We start from the raw sequence: 25,675 nt of genomic DNA, 5'->3' as shown, positions 1-25,675 counted from the left end.
TGATGAGAGAGAGCACAGAAGCCCCCTTTTAGATCTCACCCGTTCCACTCTTGCCCGTTTCCTGTCCCTCCTCTACACAGCAGCCTGAGTGTTCCTAACCTGTCACTGAGGTCACATCACTCAGCAACTCACCAGTTGGCGCTGTAACGTCCCCACTCCACTGAGGCCCTATGCCCTCTGGATGCTGCCTCCCTCACCAGCCTGGCCCTCCTCTTCCTGCTCTGTATTCAGCTGCACTAGCTCAGGTGGACAGTCCCCTTGCCGTTGCCCCCGACCCCTGCCACCCCTTCCCTGCCCCAGACTGTCATAGCCACTCTCCCCTCTGCCCACGTCTCTCCTTATGATGAAGGACGCTTCTCATTCCTCCCGTCTCAGCTCCAGTGTCCTCTCCTCAGAGGCCTTCTCTGCCCATCCTGCCCGGAGGTTACTCTCTTCCTCTCACCCTGCTTAATATCCCCCTCCCATGTGTGTGCTGGAGTGTGAGGACTTAGCTTATTCCCTACCGCATCCCGTTGTGTGACACAGGGGCTCGCACCAAGAAGTCGCACAGTAAAGTATCTGTTGACTGAATAAGACAACATGTGGTTAGAGACTAACCTCCCTGGGCAGGATTAGAGATTGGGATTTAACCAACGTCACAGAGTAACAAGTGGCGTATTCAGGATTTGAGCTTATCAGCACAGTCCTTTGGTTGAGACCCATCATTGCCTTCCCACTGCTCTTAGCACCTGACAGGGCTCTTGTCCTTGATGTCTGGCCCCCCAGCAGCCCCTCTGGCCTCCACTCCCACACTTGACTGCACACCCTCCCTGCAGTGTCACCACATGACAGCCCCATCCCTCAATCAGGCCACGTCATGTCCAATGGATGCTGTTTGTCAGTTCTCTTCCCACAGCTCTTGGAATCCTTAAAGTTTCAGCATTAATACACTTTCCCCGGGAGTTGTCCCCCAAGCTCCAGGGCAAGATTGGGGCCCCCCCTCAAGTGATTCATTTATCACAAATGCCACCATCTCCTTCTGGCTCTTCTGCCTGTTCCTCCAGCTTGGCAGCCTGTTTGTCCTGCTCATCTCTGTGGACCCAGGAGCTCCCCCTGGGCCTGGTAGGTGCCAGGTGCTAAATAAACATTTGTCGAGGGAATGAGTGAATTAATGGATAAATAAAGCATGAGCGAGTGATTGAAAAGCTCCTCACTCTGCTTCTGTCCCACCTCCCCTCTCTGGGGAGCCTCACCCAGGATAAGATTTCCTGGCTCAGGTGGGCGCTTGCTCCTTGTGGATGTCTGCCTCTGTGTGCTAACAGAGAAACTGAACCACAGGGGCAAGAGAGCCTTGTGTTTGTCTTGTCACAACACAGGAAAGGGAAGAACTTGGGCTTTTACTGTTAAAACTCGGGCTAAAATTAGCTTGCTGGGGGCGATCTTTGTTTACCACGGCCTGAGGCCACTGTGCTTGGAGGAAGGTCAAGAGAAACTGGACAGGAGGTGGGTGTTTACAAGTTCTGTCCAAACTGTCCCATAATACCACACCGCAGGCCCTCATTTCCCTGACCCCTTGCTTCGTTAGAGCTGAGGGACTTAAGACGTTCCACTCAAGGAACTGAAGACATTACTTTCTGTCTTTGAGGAAGGATCCAGAACCCAGGGTGTCTTCCTCCATGCCCAGTGTCTCACCAGGTTGTATGGTGCCACCTCCTTAGGAGTTTCTCTTCCTCACGGCCTTTGGGCAATGGGGTGGGGGCCATGGGGGTCAGAGTTATGTTCTCTCCTAAGGAGTTCAGTGGCCTAATTTGGGTTACATGTGAAGCTCTCCGCCATGACCACCAGATTGGATGTTCCCCTGGATTGGTGGTTGGTAGCCAGTTCCATACAGAGATTCAGCCAGAAGGAAAAGGGTTAGGAGAGAGATAAACCCACCTTTGGGGTAAAAACTTTGAGGTAAAAATCACACCACCCACCCCTTGGTGGAGCTCTCTCTACAGGCCAGGCACTCGCTGAGCACTCAGTCTACACCCTTCAAGACTAGGCATTCCGAGTCATGGTAAGATCCAGAGATCACTTCCTAGCTCAACTTCGTGTCTCCTGTACCTTATTAAAGCTTAGGGGAGGCACACAAACCCTTTTGAGTTTTTTTTTTTTTTTTTAAGCTAATAGAAATACTTGAGACCTAGAACTTCATTGGTTTCTAATCCCAACACAACTACTCATGTGTGCACATCTTACTGTATACACAGGTATAGGGACTTACAAAGTCATGCAACCAGTATCTCTGCTAGGGAGCGTCTGGAAAAGGAATCCCAGTTCCTGCTACTAGTAAGTAGTTTTGGCAGCACAACTGTGCATTAGTTACTTAATTTATTTTCATCTTACCAGGACTGTGGTGAGGCAAAAATCAGATAAGACAAAAGTGTCCAAGAAGGTGCTGGGCTCAGAGCTGATGCAACACCACCTGTTCCCTCGATCTGTGTGGCCACACCTTGGTTGGGACCCTGCCTTTCCCCTCCCCCCATCTTTACTGAACAACACTGACTGATCCTTCAGGTGTCCACTTAGAGTCCTTCCCTGACCCTCAGAGTCCATTCGGCCCCTCTGACGTGATTTCATGGTACCTGCACTTCTCCCACTGAAGATGATTATAAATATTTATGTTAAATGCTGGTCTCTCCTCCTTCATTAGATATGGCTAGCACCATATCTAAATTCCTTCCGTGACTGGCCTTCAGATTGTGAGCAGGCATTCACACTGACTTTCACTAAGGTCAACATGAGGCACTTCCCATGCCATTAAGTCCTTCATTAGTTGTTTTTACTTTTTACTGGCAGAAATTTCCAAGGCAGACAACTGTAAACAAAAGAACTTTCAGGTAGCCGTTACACGTAGTGACTGAGAATATATTTGCGCCGCATCCTCCTTCCTAAGTGTTGGGTGTGGGGCCTGCTTTGTGAGGAAAGGGGTTGAGATGCTGAATGTAAGAGTGTCAGGATGCGGCTCGCTCCGCAGAGTATGTCCGTGTACACCTGTGCCTGTGTCAGTGATTGCGCCGGTGGACTGGGGTGAAGGTAGAGATTTAACTGAAAACATTAGAGTTGATAGTTTTGACAGAAATCCCACTCAAGACATGACTATTTCAGACCCTTTCTCACTCTAGAGGATTGAGGGGAACCGAATGGCTCTTTGGAGGGAATCTGAGCCAATTGATAAGCTGTCAAGAGATACGCGTAAATGATGTAATACCTGCCCTTTCCACGTGGTCTCTGCACTGGGTGGGGAGATATCTTGGGGTTTCAGAAGAGACCAGTTAATGTGGAGGTTTTTCTGTTCAGTTTGATGCACAGATTTCAGTAGTACCTCTGTGTGTGTGTGTGTGAGAGTGTTTAAATGTGGTAAGTACAGGTAAAGAAATACGAGTGCTGCTGATAATAGGTATTGTTTATTGAGGGCCTGCGTGGGGGAGTTGCTGTGCTAGGGTTTTGTTTTTTAAGATTTATTTATTTATTTGACAGAGAGAGGAGAGAGAGAACACAAGCAGGGGGATCTGCAGGCTGGGGGAGAGAGAGAAACAGGTTCCCCACTGAGCAGGGAGTCTGACTTGAGGCTTGATCCCGGGACCCTGGGATCATGACCTGAGGTGAAGGCAGCCGCTTAACCGACTGACCTACCCCCAGGCACCCCCATGCTGGGTTGTTTTGTTTTGCTTTTACAGTATATCTCTTCCTTACATCAAGGTTTTAGGCTCTTGTCCTTACCTATACCTTAGATGGGAGAAAATGCGGAAATTCGGAGAGTTACCCAAACCTAATCACATAGCCAGGAACAAAGCTGGGATTCAAATCTATGCCCACCAATTTCCAAAGCCTTCGCTTTTTCAATGATATGACACAGCAGCCTAAAACATTCTGTTTACTTGAGAGATAAGTACCAGTTGGGAACTCACTCCTTTCACTGGACAACCCAGAGTGGTCTACAAATTCTCTTGACATAAGTTTAGGGGTTTAGGCATGTCATAGGTTTATAAACAATGGCTGGTGTCGGTGTTTCTCTGCTTCTGGTTTGGAAAGATTTTTGGAATCAGATATATATTGTGATAACATTTTAAGTCCTTACCCAAAGTGCCAAGTCCATCCCGCTGACTGTTCTTCTACTAGGCAATCAAATCCATATGGGTCCCTTATGGATCCATTACAATGGATGGGAAGCCAAAGGTTTTACATGTTTTTGGCAGCTCTCGGTTAATTGCCTAAATTTGACTTTCCAGTATCAGGATTTCTGTTAAAAAATAATACTCTAATATATTTGGCCTGATTTAGTCCACTTGAGGGGGGAAGTAATTAGGAAATGAATTTATTTTCCTTCAGGGATAATAGATAAATCTTGCCTCACAATTGAAGATTTACATTGTGGGTCACTTACATGACTCAAGCCAACTTTCAAGTTTTTTATTTTTAATCTCCCAACACTTACCTTTGTTCAGATTAAACAAGGACATTGCCTGTTCCCAGGCATGATTCAAGTATTTATGTGTCTGTGTCTTTGTCTGTAAGGTTTATAACATTTACCATTTTATGAAATTTTTTTTAAAGATTTTATTTATTTGTCAGAGAGAGAGAGAGAGAGCGAGCACAGGCAGACAGAGTGGCAGACAGAGGCAGAGGGAGAAGCAGGCTCCCTGCCGAGCAAGGAGCCTGATGTGGGGCTCGATCCCAGGATGCTGGGATCATGACCTGAGCCGAAGGCAGGCGCTTAACCAACTGAGCCACCCAGGCGTTCCGATTTTATGAATTTTTAATACCCACCTCATAAGCTACTTTTTCTTCAAATTTTGTCCAGGGCTTGACAGCCGTACTACATATTGTCTTTCTTTTCTTTTTACCCCATTGCTACTTCCATCACAGTGATTGATGGGCTCATTTTCTCTCCAGTGGACGGAGGACCAGGACTCATGTTTTATCTCCATGCTCCTGACACCTTGCACAGAATTTGCACTTCATAGCCACTCAATATATTTTATTAAATTGAAATTTAAAAGGAAACTTGTGTGCTTTTATTTAAATAAGCCCATAAATTTGGCATGGCTGTCTTCATGAATTCAAAATTCTCAGAAATGCTATTCTTCAGTATTGTTCTTTTGTGGCAATTGAAGAGGTTGGCTTTACAGTAAATGGAGTGAATCACAGAATCTTCAAACCAGAATCCTAACACTAATAATGATAAAAACACCAGAAGTCAGTGTAGTCCCTTCTCTTCAGTCCAGACATTTCCCTGGTCACCTGAGGCTGATGGGGGCTCTTCTTTCTCAAAGATCCCTTCAAAGAAGAACATTGTCTTCCCATACCAACTCCTCCTGTCTTCTGACCCTGTAAGTTAGGCAGCTTTCCCTCTGTTAATCTGAATCCTCCCTTTCTGAAATTTATGCTCATTGCTTTCATAGAAATGAAAAACAGCTGCTTTCAACTGAAAATATTTCCCTTCCTAAAGATGGTTATTCCATCATTCCATATCCTTCTCTTCCCCTGGTGTAATTCTGCCTAGCATCTAACATTCTTCTTTTTCTCTCCATTTCCAAACTATTGGAATGCTACTTTTTAAATTTATTGGTCTTTTGCTTAAAACACACACACACACACACACACACACACACACACACACACAAAGCTCAGGCTAGGTATGATTAGTAAGTGATTGTTGATTTCAGGTGTACTTGGAAGTATGTCTCACACCATTAAAATCAGTCAAACCAGCCAGATTGGTGGGTGACTAAAATGCTATGACCCAGGTGATATATGGGGGTGTCTTTTTAAGTCTGCCATCAGCCATTCCCATCTCAGTTTCTCCAGTTGCTTAATTTATAAGACATGATTTATTTGTCATAAACTGCCGTGCAGGGTTCAAAAGAAACAGAAATGATGCACAAGGGAAATAGAGTAAATTTAGGCCATTTTTTTTTTCAGATCTGGTTTATAAATAAGTCTTTCTCAATTAGAAAAACACATGATAATTCTCCAAGAGATAAAAAAAAATCATGGTACACTCCGAGTGCACTCTTACCTTTTTGTATGGTTTCCCAATTAAGAAACCCCACATACTCCTTCATGCTGGTTCTTAAGAAGGATAGCAAACAGGCAACTTCCTTTCCTTGTTTAGTTTAGCGAGGATATTGGTTGATGCTTGAGCAGAGGCCCTTGGTTCCTTTAGTTTGCTGGTTGTTTTGTTTGTTTATAGCATGAACTCATTTAAAGTCTCAGCACTACGGGCTGAGCTCCAGTTCACCGTTCCAGTGGTAGAGCTCCAGTTGAACCCTCAAAGCAGACTTCCTTGGCAAGAACAAATGGGTGTATTTGTATGCAGTAGTAGGTTAAAGAGGACCTCAGTGACAGGTGGTCCAGTCAGCAAACACTTAGTAAACATCTTCTATGTGTCAGCCTTCCTCGGAAGCCAAGGATGCTGAAAGTACCATCCTTCCGGTTTGCTGTCCAGGGTGGGAGAGGGGACCGTTGAGGTAGGGATTGAAATGCAGTAGGCACCACACAACAGGGAACACTGGAAGCATAGTCGTCCACGCCATTGGACGAATTCCCAAAGGATGGTTCTCCTGAAGATGATGAAGATTTACCGGGGCTCAGTAAGGTGAAGGTGTTTCAGGCATGAGCGAGCGCCAAAGTGAGAGCAGGCATTCGCCATCCTGGAAGTCGCAGGTGTGTTCTCGCCAGAAAAGAGGCAAACCAGGGATGCCCTCATGGGTCCCAGGATACCCTGGGATCCCTAGGATGCACATCTGAGGCAGGTTTTCGTTTTACTCTGGTATTTCAGTGAGGTTTCTAGAACCTCCACAGATAGTTTCTCTAGCCTTCTGTGCTCCCCTAGACCATTGTATATACCGTATGAAGACCCTTCTCAAATTATGTTTTGCATGTCCCTCTGCTTGTCTCTCTTTGCCTTCTGTCTTCGGTACTACTCAAGGGAAGAGATCTAGTCATCACCTCTGTTTCTCTGTGTCACTGTGCTCAGTGCTGGCAAAAATATGTTTGGGGAATAATGAACCACTCCATGAATGGGTGCAGTGTTCTGAGTGGCTTTGCTCCTAACTTTGAGGAAGGGGCCCAGTTTGGGCCCAGTATTGGCATTTAAGTTCAAGATATGAACCAAGAATGGGGTTTTCTTAAATATTCTACTTTTACTTATTTTTATTTATTTATTTGAGAGAGAGAGAATGAGAGAAAGAGGGAGCATGAGAGGGGAAGGGTCAGAGGGAGAAACAGGCTCCCCGCTGAGCAGAGAGCCCAATGTGGTACTCGATCCTGGGATTCCAGGATTATGACCTGAGCCGAAGTAAGTCGGTTAACCAACTGAGCCACCCAGGCGCCCCAAGAATTGGGTTTCAACTCAGTTTTATGTTGCGTTGAACAGGGCTGAACTGGATGGTTTACGTCATCAGGCTCATTTAGGTCAGATAATGCTCATCAAGTTAGAGCTGAAAACCCATCTTATTTGTAGTGTCCTTAGCATGGCATCAAAGTGAGTTTTCATTTGATTATTTCTCTTTCATTGAAATTTTCTTCCTCAGAGGAAGGTATGAGATGTTGAGGAAACTGCTCACATTGATGAAAATGAGAAGAAAATTTACCGCCTTTTGTTGGGCATGTGCTGTGGACCAGGGACTGTGCTACCTGCTTTATGTGGATTAACTCAACTTTATTGAGTTTATGAGGCACATTCCTGTTTATCTGGTTCCATTTATCTGGTACTATTTCTCTCCTTAATAGATGAAGGAAATGAAGGGAGGCTCTCTCACTCCCTAGTGAATGATGGCATCACCATGTTGATCCAGAACCTGTGGTTTGTACCGCTCAGTAATGTCTTCCTCGTATCAGCAGTGAAATCAGGAGCCGGGAGAAGCCCTTAGGAGTCTGCTAGTCCATCTCCTCTCCAGAGGAAGGATCATGCTTGAACTGAGTTTCTTGGTATACGCACTGTTCCCAAAAGGTCTCTGCACCCTCTGTCCACCTGGCGAGGGCCTCCTATTTCAGGACTCCCAGCTCAAGCTACTTCTGCTGTGGGAAGCTCCCTTAATATTCCCCAAGTAGAGTTGCCCTTCTTCTTGGGTGTTCCTCTTACCTGTGAAATCCCCTTATCATGCAAGGGTGTGTTCCTGGAGGCAGTGTTGTAGTAGTTAAGGAGAAGAGCTCTGAAGCTAACTGTTGGGTTCACGTGCCAGCTCTGCCCATGTCAACAGGTGATCTCAGGTGCTCTTCTGGCCCTGAGAGACTGTGAATCCCTTGGCCTCAAGGGATGATGTTTACTCAGAGTGGCTTAGATGCCTAAGTTACAAAATCGCCACATTCTTGACGTGAATAGCAAGCTGTACGGCATTTTCCTGAAGACCAGATGTATTGTTTCTACCAGTTTTTTGGATCTTCCTCCTTGAGGGACATTAGAGAAGTGAGGTTAGTTGGTTGGTTGGTTGGTTGTTGGTTTTAATACACTTTAATTTTTGAGAGCATTTTAGGTTCACAGCACAATTGATTCGAAGGTACAGAGACTTCCCATACAGCCCCACCCCCACACATGCACAGCCTGCCCCTTTCCACGTTTTCCCTGAGTGGTACATTCATTACAAGGGATGGAACTATGCTGACACACCGTCATCATGTGTCCATCTAAAGTCCATGGCTTATATCACATTTTTTTAAAAAGATTGTTTATTTATTTATTTATTCCTGAGAGACAGAGATTTTATTTATTTATTATTGAGAGAGAGAATGAGGTGTGGGGAGGAGCAGAGGAATCTAGAGAGAAGCAGACTCCCTACTGAGCAGGAAGCCCTATGTGAGGCTCAATCCCAGGACCCAGAGATCATGACCTGAGCCAAAGTCAGATGCTTAACCGACAGAGCCACCCAGGCGCACCCCCATGGCTTATGTTACTGTTCACTCTTGGTGTTGGCTACTTGATGAGTTTGAACCACCATATGACATGTATCCACCATTATAATATCCTACAGTTTCGTTGCTAAAAATCCTCTGTGCTCTGCCTATTTATCCCTCTAGAATCTAGTTTTGAGGCTGTTTTTCTCTTTGTTTCTTTTTCTTTTCCATTTCATTTTTCACTTCGTTTCCTTTCCTTCCTTTTCTTAGAGACACAGTATCTTGAAAGTTTTGAAAACCTCCCATCTATTCCATGTCCCCACGGACACTTTCCTGGCTTCTGCTCCTTCTGCTCCATGCAAACTAACCATCCATCTGATTGCAACTCTTTCGTTTGCCATCTAAATGCCTTCGGGCTTCTGGCTGTGAACCCTGAGTTCTAGAAGCCACTGTGTCTTTTCATGCTAATTTTGCCTATTTCTACTCCTCCTCAATGTGAGTGACTTCACAGCTTGAACTCTCAAAAGCAATGTCCATTTTTGCCTCTTGAGGGAGCATCTCACTCTTGTCCTTGTGTCCTGGATGAGGGTGTGCATCTCTTGAACATCTTACGTTTTACCGGAACGTCTTCACAGGCAACCTCAAACAGCTACTTCTTTGCCCCTTAGATCTCTGTGTTTTTTCATCTGCTTTTATTTTTATATTTCTCCCATATTAAGAAAAGGAGATAACAGACAAAATAAACACAGTGAAGTCAAATATCTCAAATGTATTACACTCTTTCCCATGCTCTGATTTGTAAATAGCTATTCATGAATGGACCTGAAAAAGCACATGTTGAACCAATGTAGACTTTTTTTTTTAATATTTTATTTTTATTTATTTGACAGAGAGAGATCACAAGTAGGCAGAGAGGCAGGCAGAGAGAGAAGGGGAAGCAGGTCCCCCGCTGAGCAGAGAGCCCGATGTGGGGCTTGATCCCAGGACCCTGAGATCATGACCTGAGCCGAAGGCAGAGGCTTAACCCATTGAGCCACCCAGGTGCCCCCAATGTAGACTTTCAATCGAGCAGACCAGGGTGTTTAAATTTCTGCCTTGCTCTTTCCTAACGTATGACCTCAGATGAGTTACCCAACTCGTGTGAGCCTCATGTCCTTCTCTTGCAATAACCTACATCAAAGTATGGGCACAGGGATGCCTGGGAGGCTCAGTCAGTTGAGCGTCTGCCTCTGGCTCAGGTCATGACTCTGGGGCCCTGGGATCGAGTTCTGCATCGGGCTCCTTGCAGTGGGGAGCCCGCTTCTTCCTCTGCCTACCACTCCCCTCTCTTGTGCTGTCTCTCTCTCTGACAAACAAATAAATAAAATCTTAAAAAAAGAAAAAAAAAGTACTGGGTACAGTGCTTGGTCTGTGGCAGGGACTTAGGACCTGTCCCTAAGTTCCTTCCCTGCCCCTTTTCCTCCCCCACCTCCCATTTTGCCTCTAATCATATTATCCTTATTTTTTAGGAGATAAATCCAGGTCCATGAGTCCAGGGCTTCCCCAAGAGCTTAGAATGTTTCAGCAGTGACTTTAGGATCTTTTGTTTTCTGACTCTTACATCTCTTTTTCCTTGGGAGGATGGGGAAACTCCCTGAACTGGATTATTTATTCATTTCTTCCATGCCCCCCATCTTGTCACAGCCATGCTTAAGCCATGTTATCGGCAGGTCTCCCTGAAAAGGCAGTTTAATAGTGCCCTGTGTTGCATCATCGCCTGCGTTATTTCGGTCTGTCACGGACCTGTCGGCAAGTCTTGACGAGGTGCAGAGCCAGTAGGACTGAGCCTGAAGTTGGACACCTCTTTCTCAGAAGTGGCTCTGATGGGTACAGGGGTGCTTCTTCAGAAAGAAGGCCGTCTTGGTGTCTTTGCTGATATGATTGGCAATCCAGCCCCAGACATATCTACCCCCTGAGCTCTACCTTCAGAGATGGGGATCCGGTCTGTTGTATGGCTTAGAAGAACGGAGCCATCGCAGGCCTGGGAGGTACCGAAGGCTGCAGCCAGGAATAGCTGGGTAATTTATCCCCACTCTTGGGCTCTAATTATTCTGTTATTCACTGGCTTGTTCGATTGAGGCTCTCCAGGTCCTGCCTTCCCCAAGCAGAGAACAAAAGGCTTCCCTTGAAAGCAGGGGCCTGGCAATCTCAGTACAGTGAACTGCATATAAATAATACAGCAGTGCTGACTTCATTTTTATCAAATCTTGTTGAGAAAGGCATGGCAATGATTTGAACTCTGGAACTCAGCAGGAGTGTGCTTTTGATGTGTGCCTTGCTCTGGGTAAAAGCAGGGAAGTCAGAAATTTGTGCTCCTACTAAGGCTTCTTCATGGTCTCAGGAGTGTGGCTAGAATCCTAGTGGCACTTTCCCTTTGTTTCTCTCAGTGTTGGGGGGCTCCTCCCTGCCTGGAAAAGCCTTGATATAAACACAGTGGGTCCATAGGCAATATTTTCTGAGCTGTTGTGTTTTATTAGGAGGAGGATGATGGCGATGATGATCATTCTATCAGTTACTACTGGTCACCATCAAAAATGGGTTTTACTGCCGTTTTACTCCTCTTAAGGCTAGAGTAGCTTATCTCTCAGCTTGCCCTCCCTGCTGGCCTTCTGTCTTTCCTTTTGTCTGCTGCAATTCCCCAAAAACGAATCTTGGGGCTATAAACCCGGCAGCCAGAGTTCTGGGTGTTGAGTTGGGGAAAAGAGCTTGAGGGCTGACTTGCAAAGAGGCATTTCCTTACTTTATCTCCTGTTCTTGTCAAAGTGCTCCTACTTGTAGTGGGGCCTTGTACCCTACTCAGTCTCAGATGGACCTTTGTTGTCTCTCAGGGTGCAAGGGACGGAGTACCCTGCTTGCACCTCATGAGGGCACACGGGGGTCTACTCCCTGCTTACGCAGCGTTCAGCCACCTTGCCCTTTTTAGGCCCACCTATATTCACACTTTCTGAAGTACCTGGTACCTTTGCAGGGAAATTGTTGTGCTTCTGGACTTTTCTCTCTGCTACTTAGGTTTTATCTTTCCAAGTCTGCCAAGGGCCTTACAACTCATCCATCTGTGTTTTCTGCCTTTCACATCTCTGTTGCTGTCATCTCTCCTGTTAGCTTTGTCATTGTGGGTTTTTGCCTTCTTAAAATATCCTTATACTGCCATTTTACTGGAACCTTTAAAGGGAACAGAGGTCAACATGTGTCATTAATCTGTCATCTTTAGCTGGAAGGCCCTTTTTGTTTTTTGCTTTTTTTTTTTTTCAAGAAAGAAAGGAGGATGTGTTAGAGATTCTGCGTGTTTTTGTGGCTGGGGAAATAGGTGATGGGAGGTATGTAAGGTAGACGAATCACATTTTCAAAAAGCGCTCCTTGTTCTATCAAAGTGGGTGGTTTGTGCAAGGAATCCAGTGTTCTGTTGCTGCTCTTGGTCGCTCCAGGAGTCAAGAATCTAGCCTTTTCTCTTCTAGAGCCTATGCGAGAGGGATAGCTGGAGATCCAGGCCTTATTAAGGGAGCCTGAAAGTTTCCTCCTGTAACTGACATCCTAGGGTTCTCATTCATTTACTTAATAAACATGGATTGAGCTCTCAAAACTTGCCAGAGAGATACTGTGCCTAGTGCTGGGAGTGGCACAGTGATGAATAAGGCAGATAGGGTCCCTGCTGTGGGAGGTCATGGCCAGACCAGAGGTGCTGAAATTCCCAGAAGGCTCGATGGAGCGATGGAGCGTCAGGAAATGAAACAAAGTAACATTCTTTTATCAGAAGGAGGTAGGTGCTTTAGTCCTTCCTGACCTTTCCCACTCAAACAGGCTCTTATCTAAAATACAATAAAAAGACAGCAAGCCCACAGTTCTGGACCCCTCCAGCCTGTTAGACCTTTTAATCAACATGGACTGCTGAAACTGGGAAGTTTTAGGCAAACCTGTGTAAAAAAAAAAAAAAAAACAAGGGGGCCTTAGGTGGTCACATCCAGTTAAGGTTCACCGTCGTGAACCTTTGATGTACAGTTTAACATTGCTTGTTAATGCAAGCTTGTTAGTAAAACAAAACAGGAAGAAATCAAACTTAGTTGACTTTAAGTTGCCATTCTGACAAACTACAATTTCTTCTTTACCCTACAAGTCATCCTGATGAATTGACCCTTTTGTTATTATGTAATGCACCTCTTTTTTCCCTGGTAATAATTCTTGTTCTGCAGTTTACTTTCTGAAAGTCATACAGCCACTTGTACTTACTATCAGTATGTGCCTGGCATATATTTTTCTCTCCTTCCACTCTTGAACCTGTCTTGCATCTTATTTTTTTTTTTTATTGTGTTATGTTAGTCACCATACAGTACATCATTAGTTTTTGATGTAGCGTTCCACGATTCATTGTTTGCGTATAACACCCCTTGCTCCATGCAGTCCGTGCCCTCCTTAATACCCATCACCAGGCTCACCCATTGCCCCAACCCCCGCCCCTCTAAAACCCTCTGTTTGTTTCCCAGAGTCCATAGTCTCTCATGGTTGATCTCCCCCTCTGATTACTCCCCCTTCATTTTTCCCTTCCTTCTCCTAATGTCCTCCATGCTATTCCTTATGTTCCACAAATAAGTGAAACCATATGATAATTGACTTTCTCTGTTTGACTTATTTCACTCAGCATAATCTCCTCCAGGCCCATCCATGTTGATGCAAAAGTTGGGTATTCATCCTTTCTAATGGCTGAGTAATATTCTATTGTGTATATGGACCACATCTTCTTTATCCATTCTTCTATTGAAGGGCATCTCGGCTCCTTCCACAGTTTGGCTGTTGTGGCCATTGCTGCTATGAACATTGGGGTACATATAGCCCTTCTTTTCACTACATCTGTATCTTTGGGGTAAATACCCAGTAGTGCAATTTCCAAGTCATAGGATAGCTCTATTTTTAATTTCTTAAGGAATCTCCACACTGTTTTCCAAAGTGGCTACACCAATTTGCATTCCCACCAACAGTGCAAAAAGGTTCCCCTTTCTCCACAACTTCTCCAGCATTTGTTGTTTCTTGCCTTGTTGATTTTTGCCATTCTGACTGGTGTAAGGTGGTATCTCACTGTGGTTTTGATTTGAATTTCCCTGATGGCTAACGATGATGAACACTGTTTCATGTGACTGTTAGCCATTTGTATGTCTTCTTTGGAGAAGTGTCTGTTCATGTCTTCTGCCCACTTTTTGACTTGATTATCTGTTCTTGGGTGTTGAGTTTGAGAAGTTCTTTATAGATCTTAGATATCAGCCCTTTGTCTGTAGTGTTTAAATAACTTTCCTACAGAGAGAATGGAGTTCGAGTTCACTTTTTTATTTTTTAGTCCAGTCTGACAATTTGTGCCTTTTCATTGAAATTTTCAGGCTAGGGTTTTTTTGTTTTTTTTTTAAGATTTTATTTATTTATTTGACAGACAAGGATCACAAGTAGGCAGAGAGGCAGGCAGAGAGAGAGGAAGGGAAGCAGGCTACCCACTGAGCAGAGAGCCTGACACGGGGCTCAATCCCAGGACCCTGGAATCATGACCTGAGCTGAAGGCAGAGGCTTTAACCCACTGAGCCACCCAGGCGCCCCTTTAGGCTAGGTTTTAATCTACCATCTTGCCATTTGCCTTTTATTTGTTCTGTGTAATCTATGTAATTTTTTCCTTTTCTTGCCTTCTTCCAGATTAATGAAATGTTTTTAGTATTCCATTTTATCTCCCAAATTAGCTTATTGATTATATATCCTTTTTTTAAACTGGCTCCTCTAGGATTTATAATACTCATCTTTAAGTTATCACAGTTTGCCTTAAAATAATTTCACACCCCATCACATATAAGATCTTTCATATCTCTCTATCGTTTTTGCTCTTATAGTCATGATTTGTTTGTACATATAAGCCCCACAGTACATTGGGGTCTTTTTCTAAATTATTTTTTAAAGATGAAGACTCATAGTCAATAATTCTCTTTTAAAGAAACTTAAAAATGAAAACCTGCCTCTTGCATCTACTCACATATTTACTGATTCTGATACTTCTTCCTTATTTTGTATCGATTCATATTTCTACTTAGTATCCTCTTCCTCTTCCCTGAAGAAATGCCTTTTAACATGTCCTGCAATGCAAGTTTCTTGGAAATGAATTCTCTCAGTTTTTTTTATTTTTGAAAAAGACTCTATTTCATATTAATTGCTTGAAGAGCTTTTTTTCTGAATATAGAATTCTAGTTTGATGTTTCCTTTTTAAAACTTTTCAGTACTTTTAAGATGTTATTCCACTTTTTTCTGGGTTGCATTATTTCTGGTAAAAAGTCTGCTGACCTTGTTGGACTGTTTTTTTATCATGTGTCTTTCTTCTGACTGCTTTTAAGATCCTCAACTTTTTTTTTTTTTAAATAATTTGATCATGTAATGTATCTTGATATGGTTTTCTTTGTGTTTATCTTGCATTGGTTTCAGTGAGCATAGCTCTGTGGGTTGATAGCTTTTATCAAATTAAAAAAAAATTGGACATTGTTTCTTCAAATATTTTTTATTGGATACTGACATTGTTAATTTTATGTTCAGTGTCTGGGTTTTGTTGTCTTTTTTCTAATGACTGTTGGAGCTACTTTTCTAGTAGGCTCTTAATGTATTATCTTTTGGATAATGTTTGGCTTTGTTTTATCTTTTGGAATCTTCCTTCAAAACTTTGTTTATTGTAACCTTTACACAGGAAAGTTCAGTTACACTTCTAAGGCATTCTTTGGGGTTTCCACTGAATGTCCCAAGTGATCAATGAAGATGTTCCACTCTAATTTTAGTCACTCAGATGATTCCCATTCTCAGGTCTTTGTGAGCCCTGAGAATGTCTCAGCTCACAGCCTTTCAGTCACTTCTCACCAGACCTCTTAGAGTGTCTGTTATCTGCATCTTCATAGTTGAAGATTTTGTGGGACTCCTGTGCAGCTTTCCAAGGCCCTCTTTCTGCAGACCTACCTCCTTCTTGCATGTCTGTGCCATCACAACTTTCAGGCACCTTGATTCCCTGAATTCTCATCTCAGTCTTCTCAGTTTTGTGACCTGACTTGTTTTCCTTGGCATCCTTTTTTCTGCTTTGTGGTCAGGTATGGGCTTCCTGGCAGAAAGCCAGAGTGATTTTCAGGCTCACCTCATTTGTTTCCTTCTCTCAGGGATCACAGTTCTGTGTTGCCTGTTGTTCAAGGTCTGAGAGCAGTTGTGTCATAATTTTTTTTTCCCTACTTTTCCAGTTTCTCAAGGTGTGGTTGGGGAGGTAAAAAATAGTCCCTGTTAGTCCATCATGCTTAGAAGCAGAAGCTTCTATTGTTGCTACTTCATTAAGAGTTTCTATCTTGAGGGCACCAAGGTGGTTCCGTTGGTTGAGCAACTGCCTTCAGCTCAGGTCATGGTCCCAGAGTCCCTGGATCACATCCTTCATCGAGCTCCCAGCCCCATGGGGAGTCTGCTTCTCACTCTGACTTTCTCCCCTCTCATACTCTTCCTTTCTCTCAAGTGAATAAATAAGATCTTTTTTTAAAAAAGGAGTTTCTATCTTGATGTGGCCTTTAACTTCATCAAATACTTTTTTTCCTTCAATATGAGTTGATCATTTTTCCCTCCTTTAATAAAATACTGGGGCAGAATACATGCATAGATCTTCAGTTATTAAAATGTTTTGGAATGTTGTTCATGATGTACTTTTTTCTCATTTTATGTAAAATCTGGTACAACCATGCAGACTTAAAATTTTATTTGAAGGATAATTTTTAACTAGTGGCTTATTTTTTTAATGGTAATAAATTTATTACGGTTTTGTTGTGTTTTCTTGAGTCAGTTTTGGTAAGTTCTGTCTTTCTAGTAAATTTCCTGTCCCATTTAAATTTTGAAATGTGCTAGCATAATTGTATTTACTTAATCTCTTTTTTCTGTTAATGTCTCCTTTTTCTGTAGTTACATCCCCCATTTTCATTCATGATATTTGTTTTTTTTCCCTCTTTCCTTTTTCCTTCCTTAATTTTACCAGAGGTTTTTTGTTTGTTTGTTTGTTTTTTGTATTGTCTTTTCTTAGAATCATGTTTTGGCTCTCTTGATTACTGGAATTTATCTTGTTATATCTTTCATATGTTTTTATCTTTACTACACCATTTGATCTTTTTTTCAATTTTTTTCAATTTAGTCTATTTTTGTTTTTCATCATTTCTTAAGTTGTCTGCTTAGGTTATTAATTTTCAGACTTGTTTCATTTCTAATAAAAACTTTTAAACTCAAAATTTCTTTGTAAAATACCATTTTGCCTATCTAGTCTCTGCTTGTATTATAAAATGTTCTCCCTTTCTCTTGCCCTATGTGAACATACACAGTTGTGCTTACTGATTGTATTTGAGTCCTTTAATTCCTCAATAGTAATATTATTATTCTTTTGGTTTACCTGTTTCCTTAAATACTGAAAGTGCAGTAAAATCTTTAAATAAAGTCTCTTTTCAAGTGGCTTTTTTTAAATCTGAGAGCTCTTGTTTTATATATTTCACATTATGTTTTTCATTCATGAAATTTAATGTGCAATAATATTCTCAGATTGAGTATTTTGTCATTATAGAATGCCCTTCTTAGTCTTGGCTAATATTTTGATCTTGTATTCTACTTTGTCTGATATTTAAATTGTCATATTAAAAATTTGTATTTGTTATTTCTTTGTTGACCTTTTAAAAAAATATTTATTTATTTATTTTAGAGAGAGAGCCGGGGAGAGGGTGGAGGAAGGGCAGAGGGAGAGGGAGAGAGAATCCCGAGCAGATTCCATGCTGACCGCAGAACCTGACGGGGGGTGGGGGGGCTCAATTTCATGACCCTGAGATGAGAACCTGAGCCTAAACCAAGAGTCAGATACTTAACCAACTGTACCACCCAGGCACACCTCGTTGTTGACCTTTTTATAAATAAACCTTTTTATCACATTAAGAAAATCTGTATTGTAAACAAGATGTAACTCAGTTTTAATCCCAGTGTGATTACTGTTATCTTTTAACCACTTGTGGAATTCAGCCTGTTAACATTTGTTGTCATAACTGAAATAAGTGACTTTATTCTTTCTATGGTATTTTTATTTTCTATTTATATTCCAGTACCCTCTTTCCATTTCCCTTTTGATTGGTTTAGTTTGGTTTCGTTGACATCTTAACTTTCTCTTTATTCTTTTTTTATTCCTTGCTATTTTGAGAGTTCTACTAAGCTCTTTGTTCTGTTAGAAATTACCTTCTCTTTCCGTACACTAAACTTAACATTCTGCCCAGACATACATACGCATGTATCTGCATACTTCTTCTGTGTACCCCTTCTTTAGTTTCTGGGTCTGAGGTTCTGTTCACAGTATTTTCACTTCTGGGCCGTTACTAGATTTTTCCTTCTAATATAGCAGGAAGGTGTTCCAGGGAAAATTAGTATTCCAAATTCCTGCTTACATTATTTATCATCATCTATGTAGATTTAAATATGTGTCTGTATGTGCACATATGTGTGTGCACACATATGGAGAGAGAGAGTGAACGTCAGTCCTCACCACCGCTGGCTTCTCTAGTCTTTGATTTCCTTTATGTGAATCACTTGTTTTTTGGTTAAGCTCATTCTCAAGTATTGTCCTCAGAGCACATATATGGGAAGTTTGCTTTTTGAATCCTCACATGTTGAAAATGTTTTTCTTTTGGCCTGACAGCTGAATAATATTTTGTCTGGGCATAGGATTCTTGGATCATTTTTCTTAATAGTCTGTACGTTGTTCCGCTGTCCTCCGCATTCCAGAGGTGTAGATGAGAATTCCTTAGCTAGTCTGAATCTCTTGCCTTTGCAGTAACTTATTCTTTCTGTCTGGAAGCTTGTATAATTTTATGTTTACGCTTGAAATTCAAGTATTTCCTGGATTCACTTCCTGGAATTAATGAGAGTTTTAATCTGCAAGCTTAAATCTTGCTTCAGCTCAGTATATTAAAAAAAAAAAAAAACAAAAAAAAAACAAAAACTGGTACTGTATTCATTTAATTATAGCATCTCTTTCATCTATTTTTGGGTGTATGTATCTTTTAAAATTTTTCCTTTTCTCTTAAAAAAAAAAATTCCCTTCTGGAATTCCAGTTACTCTCATGTTACGCTGCTGGATCTGCTCTCCACGCCTCTTTGTTCTCTCATCATTTCTCTCTTCGTGTCTTTGCTCTGGGTAGTATGATATGTTGTTCATTTGGTCTTCCAGGTCTTTCATTTGAATTTCAACAGTGCCAGTGATTTTCTTTTTAGTCCTTCTGCAGAAACTTTTAAATTGAAAACTGAAAATCAGTGGTTCTCATTCAGAAAGTCTTTCTTGCCCCCTTCTGAGCTCTCTCTGCGTCCCTTTGTGATGCTCAGTCCCTGTGGCTTCACCATTGTCTCTACAGAGTGACCTGCCTCCTATACATGTTTCCTGGAATCCACTCTCATGTGAACTCGTCCCTGAACTTAGATATTGATTTTGTTCTCCCTGCTCACTGATCACTCCTCTTTCAACTTACACCTGGATGTTACAGTCTGTTCGGCATTAACAAACCTGAGAGAAGCGAAGGCCCAGGAATGTCTGCTCTGGCACTCTGGCTCCAGAGAACAAAGAGCCAGTGACCTCTTCTCCCTGGGGACTGCGCTTCTCCCTGGCTGCCTATCTGTGACGCAGCTCAGCCTGCTAGTGTAGCCCCAGTCTTTCGCAGCCCCCTACCTGCATTTGTAATCCTCCAGAGTACATCCTCCACCCCTAGTGGGCTGGTAGGTCAGCTTGCCTGATGGTGAGGAGTTATTCTGGGAGTTGCAAGCTGCTCACAAACACCTCAGGGAATGAAAGGACCCTGGCCTTTTTTTTTTTTTTTAATTATTTTATCTTATTTTTTAAATTATGTTCAGTCAGCCACTGTATACTACATAATTAGTCCTTGATGCAGTGTTCAGTGATTCATTAGTTAAATATAACACCCAGTGCTCATCACAGCACATGCCCTCCTCAATACTCATCACCCTCTTACCTCTTCCCCCCCAACCCTCCTCCCGCTTTGAAACCCCCAGATTGTTTCTCAGGGCCCGTTGTTTCTCATGGTTCGTCTCCCTCTCTGATTTCTTCCCCTTTGGATTTCCCTCCCTTCCACATGGGCCTCCGTGCTATTGCTTATGTTCCACATATGAGTGAAACCGTATGATAATTGTCTTTCTCTTCTTGACTTACTTCACTTAACATAATCCCCTCTAGTCCCATCCATGTCAGTGCAAATGGTGGGTATTCATTGTTTCTGATGGCTGAGTAATATTCCATTGTATATATGAACCACATCTTCTTTATCCATTCATCTGTTGAAGGGCATCTCAGCTCCTTCCACAGTTTAGCTATTATGGACATTGCTGCTATGAACATTGGGGTGCATGTGCCCCTTCTTTTCACTGCATCTTTATCTTTGGAGTAAATACCCTATAGTGCATTTACTGGCTCATAGGGTAGCTCTGTTCTGAACATCTTGATGAACCTCCATACTCTTTTCCGGAGTGCCTGCACCAACTTGCATTCCCACCAACAGTGCAAGAGGTTTCCCCTCTCTCCACAACCTCTCCAACATTTGTTGTTTCTTGCCTTGTCAATTTTTGCCATTCTAACTGGTGTAAGGTGGTATCTCATTGTAGTTTTGATTTGTTTTTCCCTGATGGCTGGTGATGTTGAACACTTTTTCATGTTTCTGTTAGCCATTTGTATGTCTTTTGTCTGTTCATGTCTTCTGCCCATTTATTGACTGGGTTATTAGTTTTTTGAGTATTGAGTGCAAGAAGTTCTTTATAGATCTTGGATATCAGCCCTTTATCTGTATTGTCATTTGCAAATATCTTCTCCTGTTTCATGGGTTGCCTCTTAGTTTTGTTGACTGTTTCCTTTGCTGTGCAGAAGCTTTTTATCTTGATGAAGTCCCCAAAGTTCATTTTTGCTTTTGTTTCATTTGCCTTTGGAGAGCTTCTTGAAAGAAGCTACTATGGCCGATGTTGAAGTCAGTGGAAACTCAGCCTAGGCTGGAGAAGTATTTGAGTTACCAGGGGGAAGAAGCTGAGAAAAATTTTCCAGACAAATAGGAGTAGGGCAAAGGCACAGAAATGTACAAGAATTTTTTTTGTTCCAGAAAGCTGCAGATGATTTTTTTTTGTTTATTGCTGGAGTGTAGAATACTAAGGGTAAATGTATGAGAAATAAAGTTGGAGAGGAAAGTACCTTCCAGCATTCCAGTCTTCCTCCTGTTAAATGTTGCTTTATCCTGTAAAAGTACACCAGCTACTTTCTCAATTTCTTTTTACCTTTTTTATTATAGAGAATTTTAAACATGCACAAAACAGAGTAGATCATGAATGCACATTTACCCATCACTCAGCCCCACAACCACCAACCCATGCCCAGGTAGAAAGGGAGACTTTGTATCTGAATAGGGATGTGTAATTACTTACTTTGGCTTATTCTACTTCTTTAACAATAATGCAGATATCCGGGTAGGTATTTGGTGAAATATAGAGGAAGCCTGACTTACGTCATCGGTTCTATTTTTCTCTCATTTACTTAGGTCTCTCTGCTCCCTGGTGTGCAAATGGACATACTCTGCAGAGAAGGGCTGGGATGACAGTTTCTGGAAGATGATTGGATTGGAAGATTTTGTTGCAGATAATTACAGCAAAATAGGTAAAAAGCAAACAAAATGAAAACATCTGGAGAGTAATTATGTGTGTGTGTGTGTGTGTGTGTGTGTGTGGATATTGTCTTTTTGTTTGTTTGTTTGTTTGTTTTTTATAAATTGAAATGCGGGGGGCGGGGTGCCTGGGTGGCTCTGTCGGTTAAGTGTATGACTTTGGCTCAGGTCATGTTCTCAGCATCCTGAGATTGAGCCCCGTGTCAGGTTCCCTGCTCAGTGGGGAGTCTGCTTGTCATTTTCCTTCTGCCTCTGCTTCTTCCCCCACTTGTGTGCTCGCTCAATCTCTCTCTCTCTCAAATAAGTAAATAAAATCTTTAAAAAAATAAAAAAGAGGGGCACCTGGGTGGCTCACTTGGTTAGGTGTCTGCCTTTGGATCGAGTCTTGATCTCAAGGTCCTGGGATCGACCCTCACATCCATCCGGTCTCCCTACTCAGCAGGAAGTCTGCTTCTACCTCTGCCCTTCTTTCTGCTCATGTGCTCTCTCTCTCTCAAGTAAATTAAAAAAAAAAAAAAAAGAAAGACAGAAACTCAGCCCTCTTTTTCTAAGAGAAATGAGTCTGTTGTGATGGGTAGACTACGACCGGTTGGGCCTTGTGCTGGGGCTCATAGGAACTGCGTGGAGGTACAGGCTGTAGAAAGTCTTCATTGAAATATAGAATTGTAGACATTGGACTAGATTGAGGAAGACAGTCACATGGAGTAGCTGGGAATAGCATAATCAAGGGGGTGTATATAGATTGTTTCCAATCAGCTAGGAAGATGCTTTGTGAATTAGATTCAAAGAACCAGACAAGGCCATGAACAAAAAGAAAAACAATTGAAGAGATAAAAGTGAGAAGAAACTACAGCATGAGCCATACAGCATGGTTTCTGACTCAGACCTTAGAGTCCCAGACGTCGTTTTATGTGGCCGGCTAATAAAGATGTGGGTGACTAGGAGGGGTTTCCTTGGTGAAAGCGTTGAGATGCTAGGTACTTACATACAACAGTAGCTGGCATTTGAAAGTTAAAGGTTTGCATGTTCATTTCACAGGAAGTTGTTTGTTTCCTGTAGTTACTACTTGCAGTTGTAGTCAGCTATCATCAGGCAGGCAGTTATCCCTAATTAAATAGAAATACTTTCATACTGTTTCGTGCTTAAGCTAAGATGTAACAATAAAAATGAAAAGGACAGCGGATTATACAAAATGGAAGGTAATTGCCTTCTTTTATGTAATAGAATAGAGGGAAGTGACTATCAGGCCAGCTCTGTCATTGTCACAACGTGGCCTCCAACTTTGGGTCCAAGTCAGTCACTCCAGTTTCCATCAGTTCCCAGTCAGTGAGTGGGAGGAATGAAAAGGACCAGAGGAATCCATCTCCATTCTTCTGGAGAGACCATAACACGGAAATGAGCCACATCATTTTGGATCACATCCCATTAACCAACACTTGTCCCTAAGGCCCCATGAGGCTGCAAGGATGGCTGAGGAATGTGGCATGGGCTGGGCAGCCATGTGTCCATGCACGTGGCCAGCTAAAACTTGAGAGTTGTGCTGTTAAATGTTGGTGGAAAACTGATGTGTGCTACAGTTTCTGACTGCCCTTGATAAGCGAGTCACATGGTAGGTCATTTCAGTTCAACCTTACTTTGGGGAAGTCCTCATGACCCATCTATTGAAGGGCAAGAGTTTCAGGATAGAAACATGAAAGATTCAAGCAGCACCTATGCTGTTATGTTGTAGATAGCTTAACTTGGTTGTCTGTGATCTCTTCAACTACTAATTGCTAAGTCTGGGTTAAAGAACAGTCAGAGTATTTTGCAGCAAGAGTCATTCTGGGATTTCTGTGGCTCTACTAAAGTCACCTCTGCATCTGAGCTGGTAGAGAAGGGGAGGAGGTTGGGACCAGGGAAGAGAAGAAGAAAACAAAGCAGCAGTCATTCGTCATCATTTATATTCTGAGTCCTTTGGTAGGTAATTTATGTGCATTATTTCATGTGGCCCTCACAAATCTCTTGGTGTAATAGCTATTCCCATTTTATGGATGGGAAAACTGGGATTCAGTTCCTTGTCCACCATTAAGTTGTCGAGTTAGTATTAGAACTAGGGTCTCTAACTCCACACTTTGCTACCAAAACACACTGACTATTGGAATATATGAGACTAAGGGAGCTGGTGTGTCTGTATGGTTGGCCTCCGGTGGGATTACACAGTGGTCCAGGATTTAGCCCCCAAAGTCAGTATCAGCTAGACTGGAACAAGTGCACATACCTGAACAGAAGAAAGGTGTGATGGGATCTCAGTTGATAAGTGGAGTATAACTTCACAAGGTGTAAAAAGGTGTTAATACCATAAGTCATATGATGGTTGGCTTTGAAATTCTGGGTGTTCCAGCCATTTGGAAGCAGCAGCTTGGGCATCAGCTGGGGAATAGGGTCAGTCTTTTATTCTGGGGGCTGAGTGAGGTAGCTAGAGGCTGGTATATTGGGACTCCTGCCAATGAGGCTGGGTTTTTAGACAGTGCTTCTGGTTCACCAGAGAGAATGGGCAGCCACACAGGAAGCCGATGCCAAACTGGAAGCTTCCAGAGGGCAGGGATCACTGCACCTTACCCCAAGTGTCTTGGCACAGATGACATTAAGTATCTGCTGATGGAATGTGTAAGAAACAAGTTGCTGGCATGGAGACAGAAGGCAAGAGTGAAAACAAAAGTGTGGCAAAAGAGATGTCTTAGGTGTCTCAGTCCGCAAAGCTGCTGTAGCAAAACACCACAGACTGAGTGATTTAGAACAATGGAAATTTATTTCTCATAGTTCTGGAGGCTGGGAAGTGCCAACAAGGTAAGTTTAGTTCTGAGGCCTCTTTTCCTGGCTTGTTGGCAGCTGCCTCTCACCGTGTGCTCCTGTGATCTCTTTTTTGTACGTGTGAATAGAAAGAGTGTACTCAAGAGAGTGCCTCACTAGTGCCTCTTCCTCTAAGGGCACAGATCCTGTTGGCTCAGAGCCCCACCCTTTTTCTAAAGATTTATTTATTTTAGAGAGAGAGAGACCGAGAGTACAAGTGAAGGAGGGGTAGAGGAGAGGGAGAGAGAGACTCACAGGCATTCCCTGCTGAGCACGGAGCACAACACAGGGCTCAATCTCACGTGAGATCATGCCCTAAGCTGAAATCAAGAATCAGTCAACTGACTGAGCCACCCAGGCACCCCAGGGCCCTCCCTTTTGACCTCAATTAATCTTAATTACTTCTTTACACACCCTCTCTCCAAATATAGTCACACTGGGGATTAGGGCCTCGACATATGAATTTTGGGGACCCAGTTCAGCCCATAGCACCAGAGTATGAGTGTATTGGTCATTAGAGTTAAAGCAGAGCCATCAAGTCCTGAGTTCCCAGGCTGCTGTTCTAGAGGCACCCCAGGAGCTTGCTGCCTTGATGGAGAACCATCAGGACTGAGAGCCAAGGGAAAGTCTCTTGTCTTGTAATTGAGGGATACAGGCAAGATGGGTCTAAAACACCGAATCGGGAGCTAGAGTGGTTCTAGTTCTGGCACTAATGGTGTGAACTTAGACGAGTCTCATACCATATAGTCTTACCCATGAAGGCATAATTAACGGTAGCCATTAAAACTAATAGTTTACTGCTTCTCAGACATGATACTATTGCATTTTAACCATTATCTTTGTAGATTTTTAAAAACTGTGTGATGGAGTTATTTTTATTTATCCTCTTCTACAGCTAAAGAAACCAATGGTCAGAAAAGGGAAAAGTGTTTAAATGATGGTTGTACAGTTTGCGGGCGGTAGAGGCAGAATCCAGACCCATGTTTGGATGATTCCAAATCCTGCTCTAACCCTCTTGCTATATTGACTTCCAATTAATATTCATTGTGTACCTATGAATGGTAGGTGACAAATAAATGCTAACCCTGCTTCTTCCCCTCCTATATTTCAAGCACATTTCTCTGTGCTTTTGCAGACCTTGTTGCATGTAATTCTCATAGTCTGTGACAAAAGTAATGTTACTTTGCAGCTGAAAATTTGATAAATAATCTCATCTAACCCCATGCAGAAGTAATAAAATAAATGCT

The 25,675-nt window shown here is 42.6% G+C and overlaps 1 protein-coding gene across 4 annotated transcripts in view; it reads left to right on the top strand.

Annotated features, from left to right (window-relative positions):
• Positions 1-25,675, top strand: part of FGGY (FGGY carbohydrate kinase domain containing) — a 400,554-nt gene that overhangs the window by 132,548 nt on the left and 242,331 nt on the right. For all 4 annotated transcript variants that reach the window (XM_080800002.1, XM_080800001.1, XM_080800003.1 and 1 more), the window contains one exon: positions 21,477-21,592. In XM_080800002.1, coding sequence (XP_080656128.1) covers positions 21,477-21,592 — 116 coding nt within the window. The remainder of the gene's footprint in view (positions 1-21,476; positions 21,593-25,675) is intronic.

Source organism: Martes martes (genome assembly GCF_963455335.1).
Source record: "Martes martes genome assembly, chromosome: 4".
Lineage (NCBI taxonomy): Eukaryota > Metazoa > Chordata > Mammalia > Carnivora > Mustelidae > Martes > Martes martes.
Note: the sequence above shows the minus strand (reverse complement) of the source record. Positions and strands in the feature narration are given on the sequence as shown.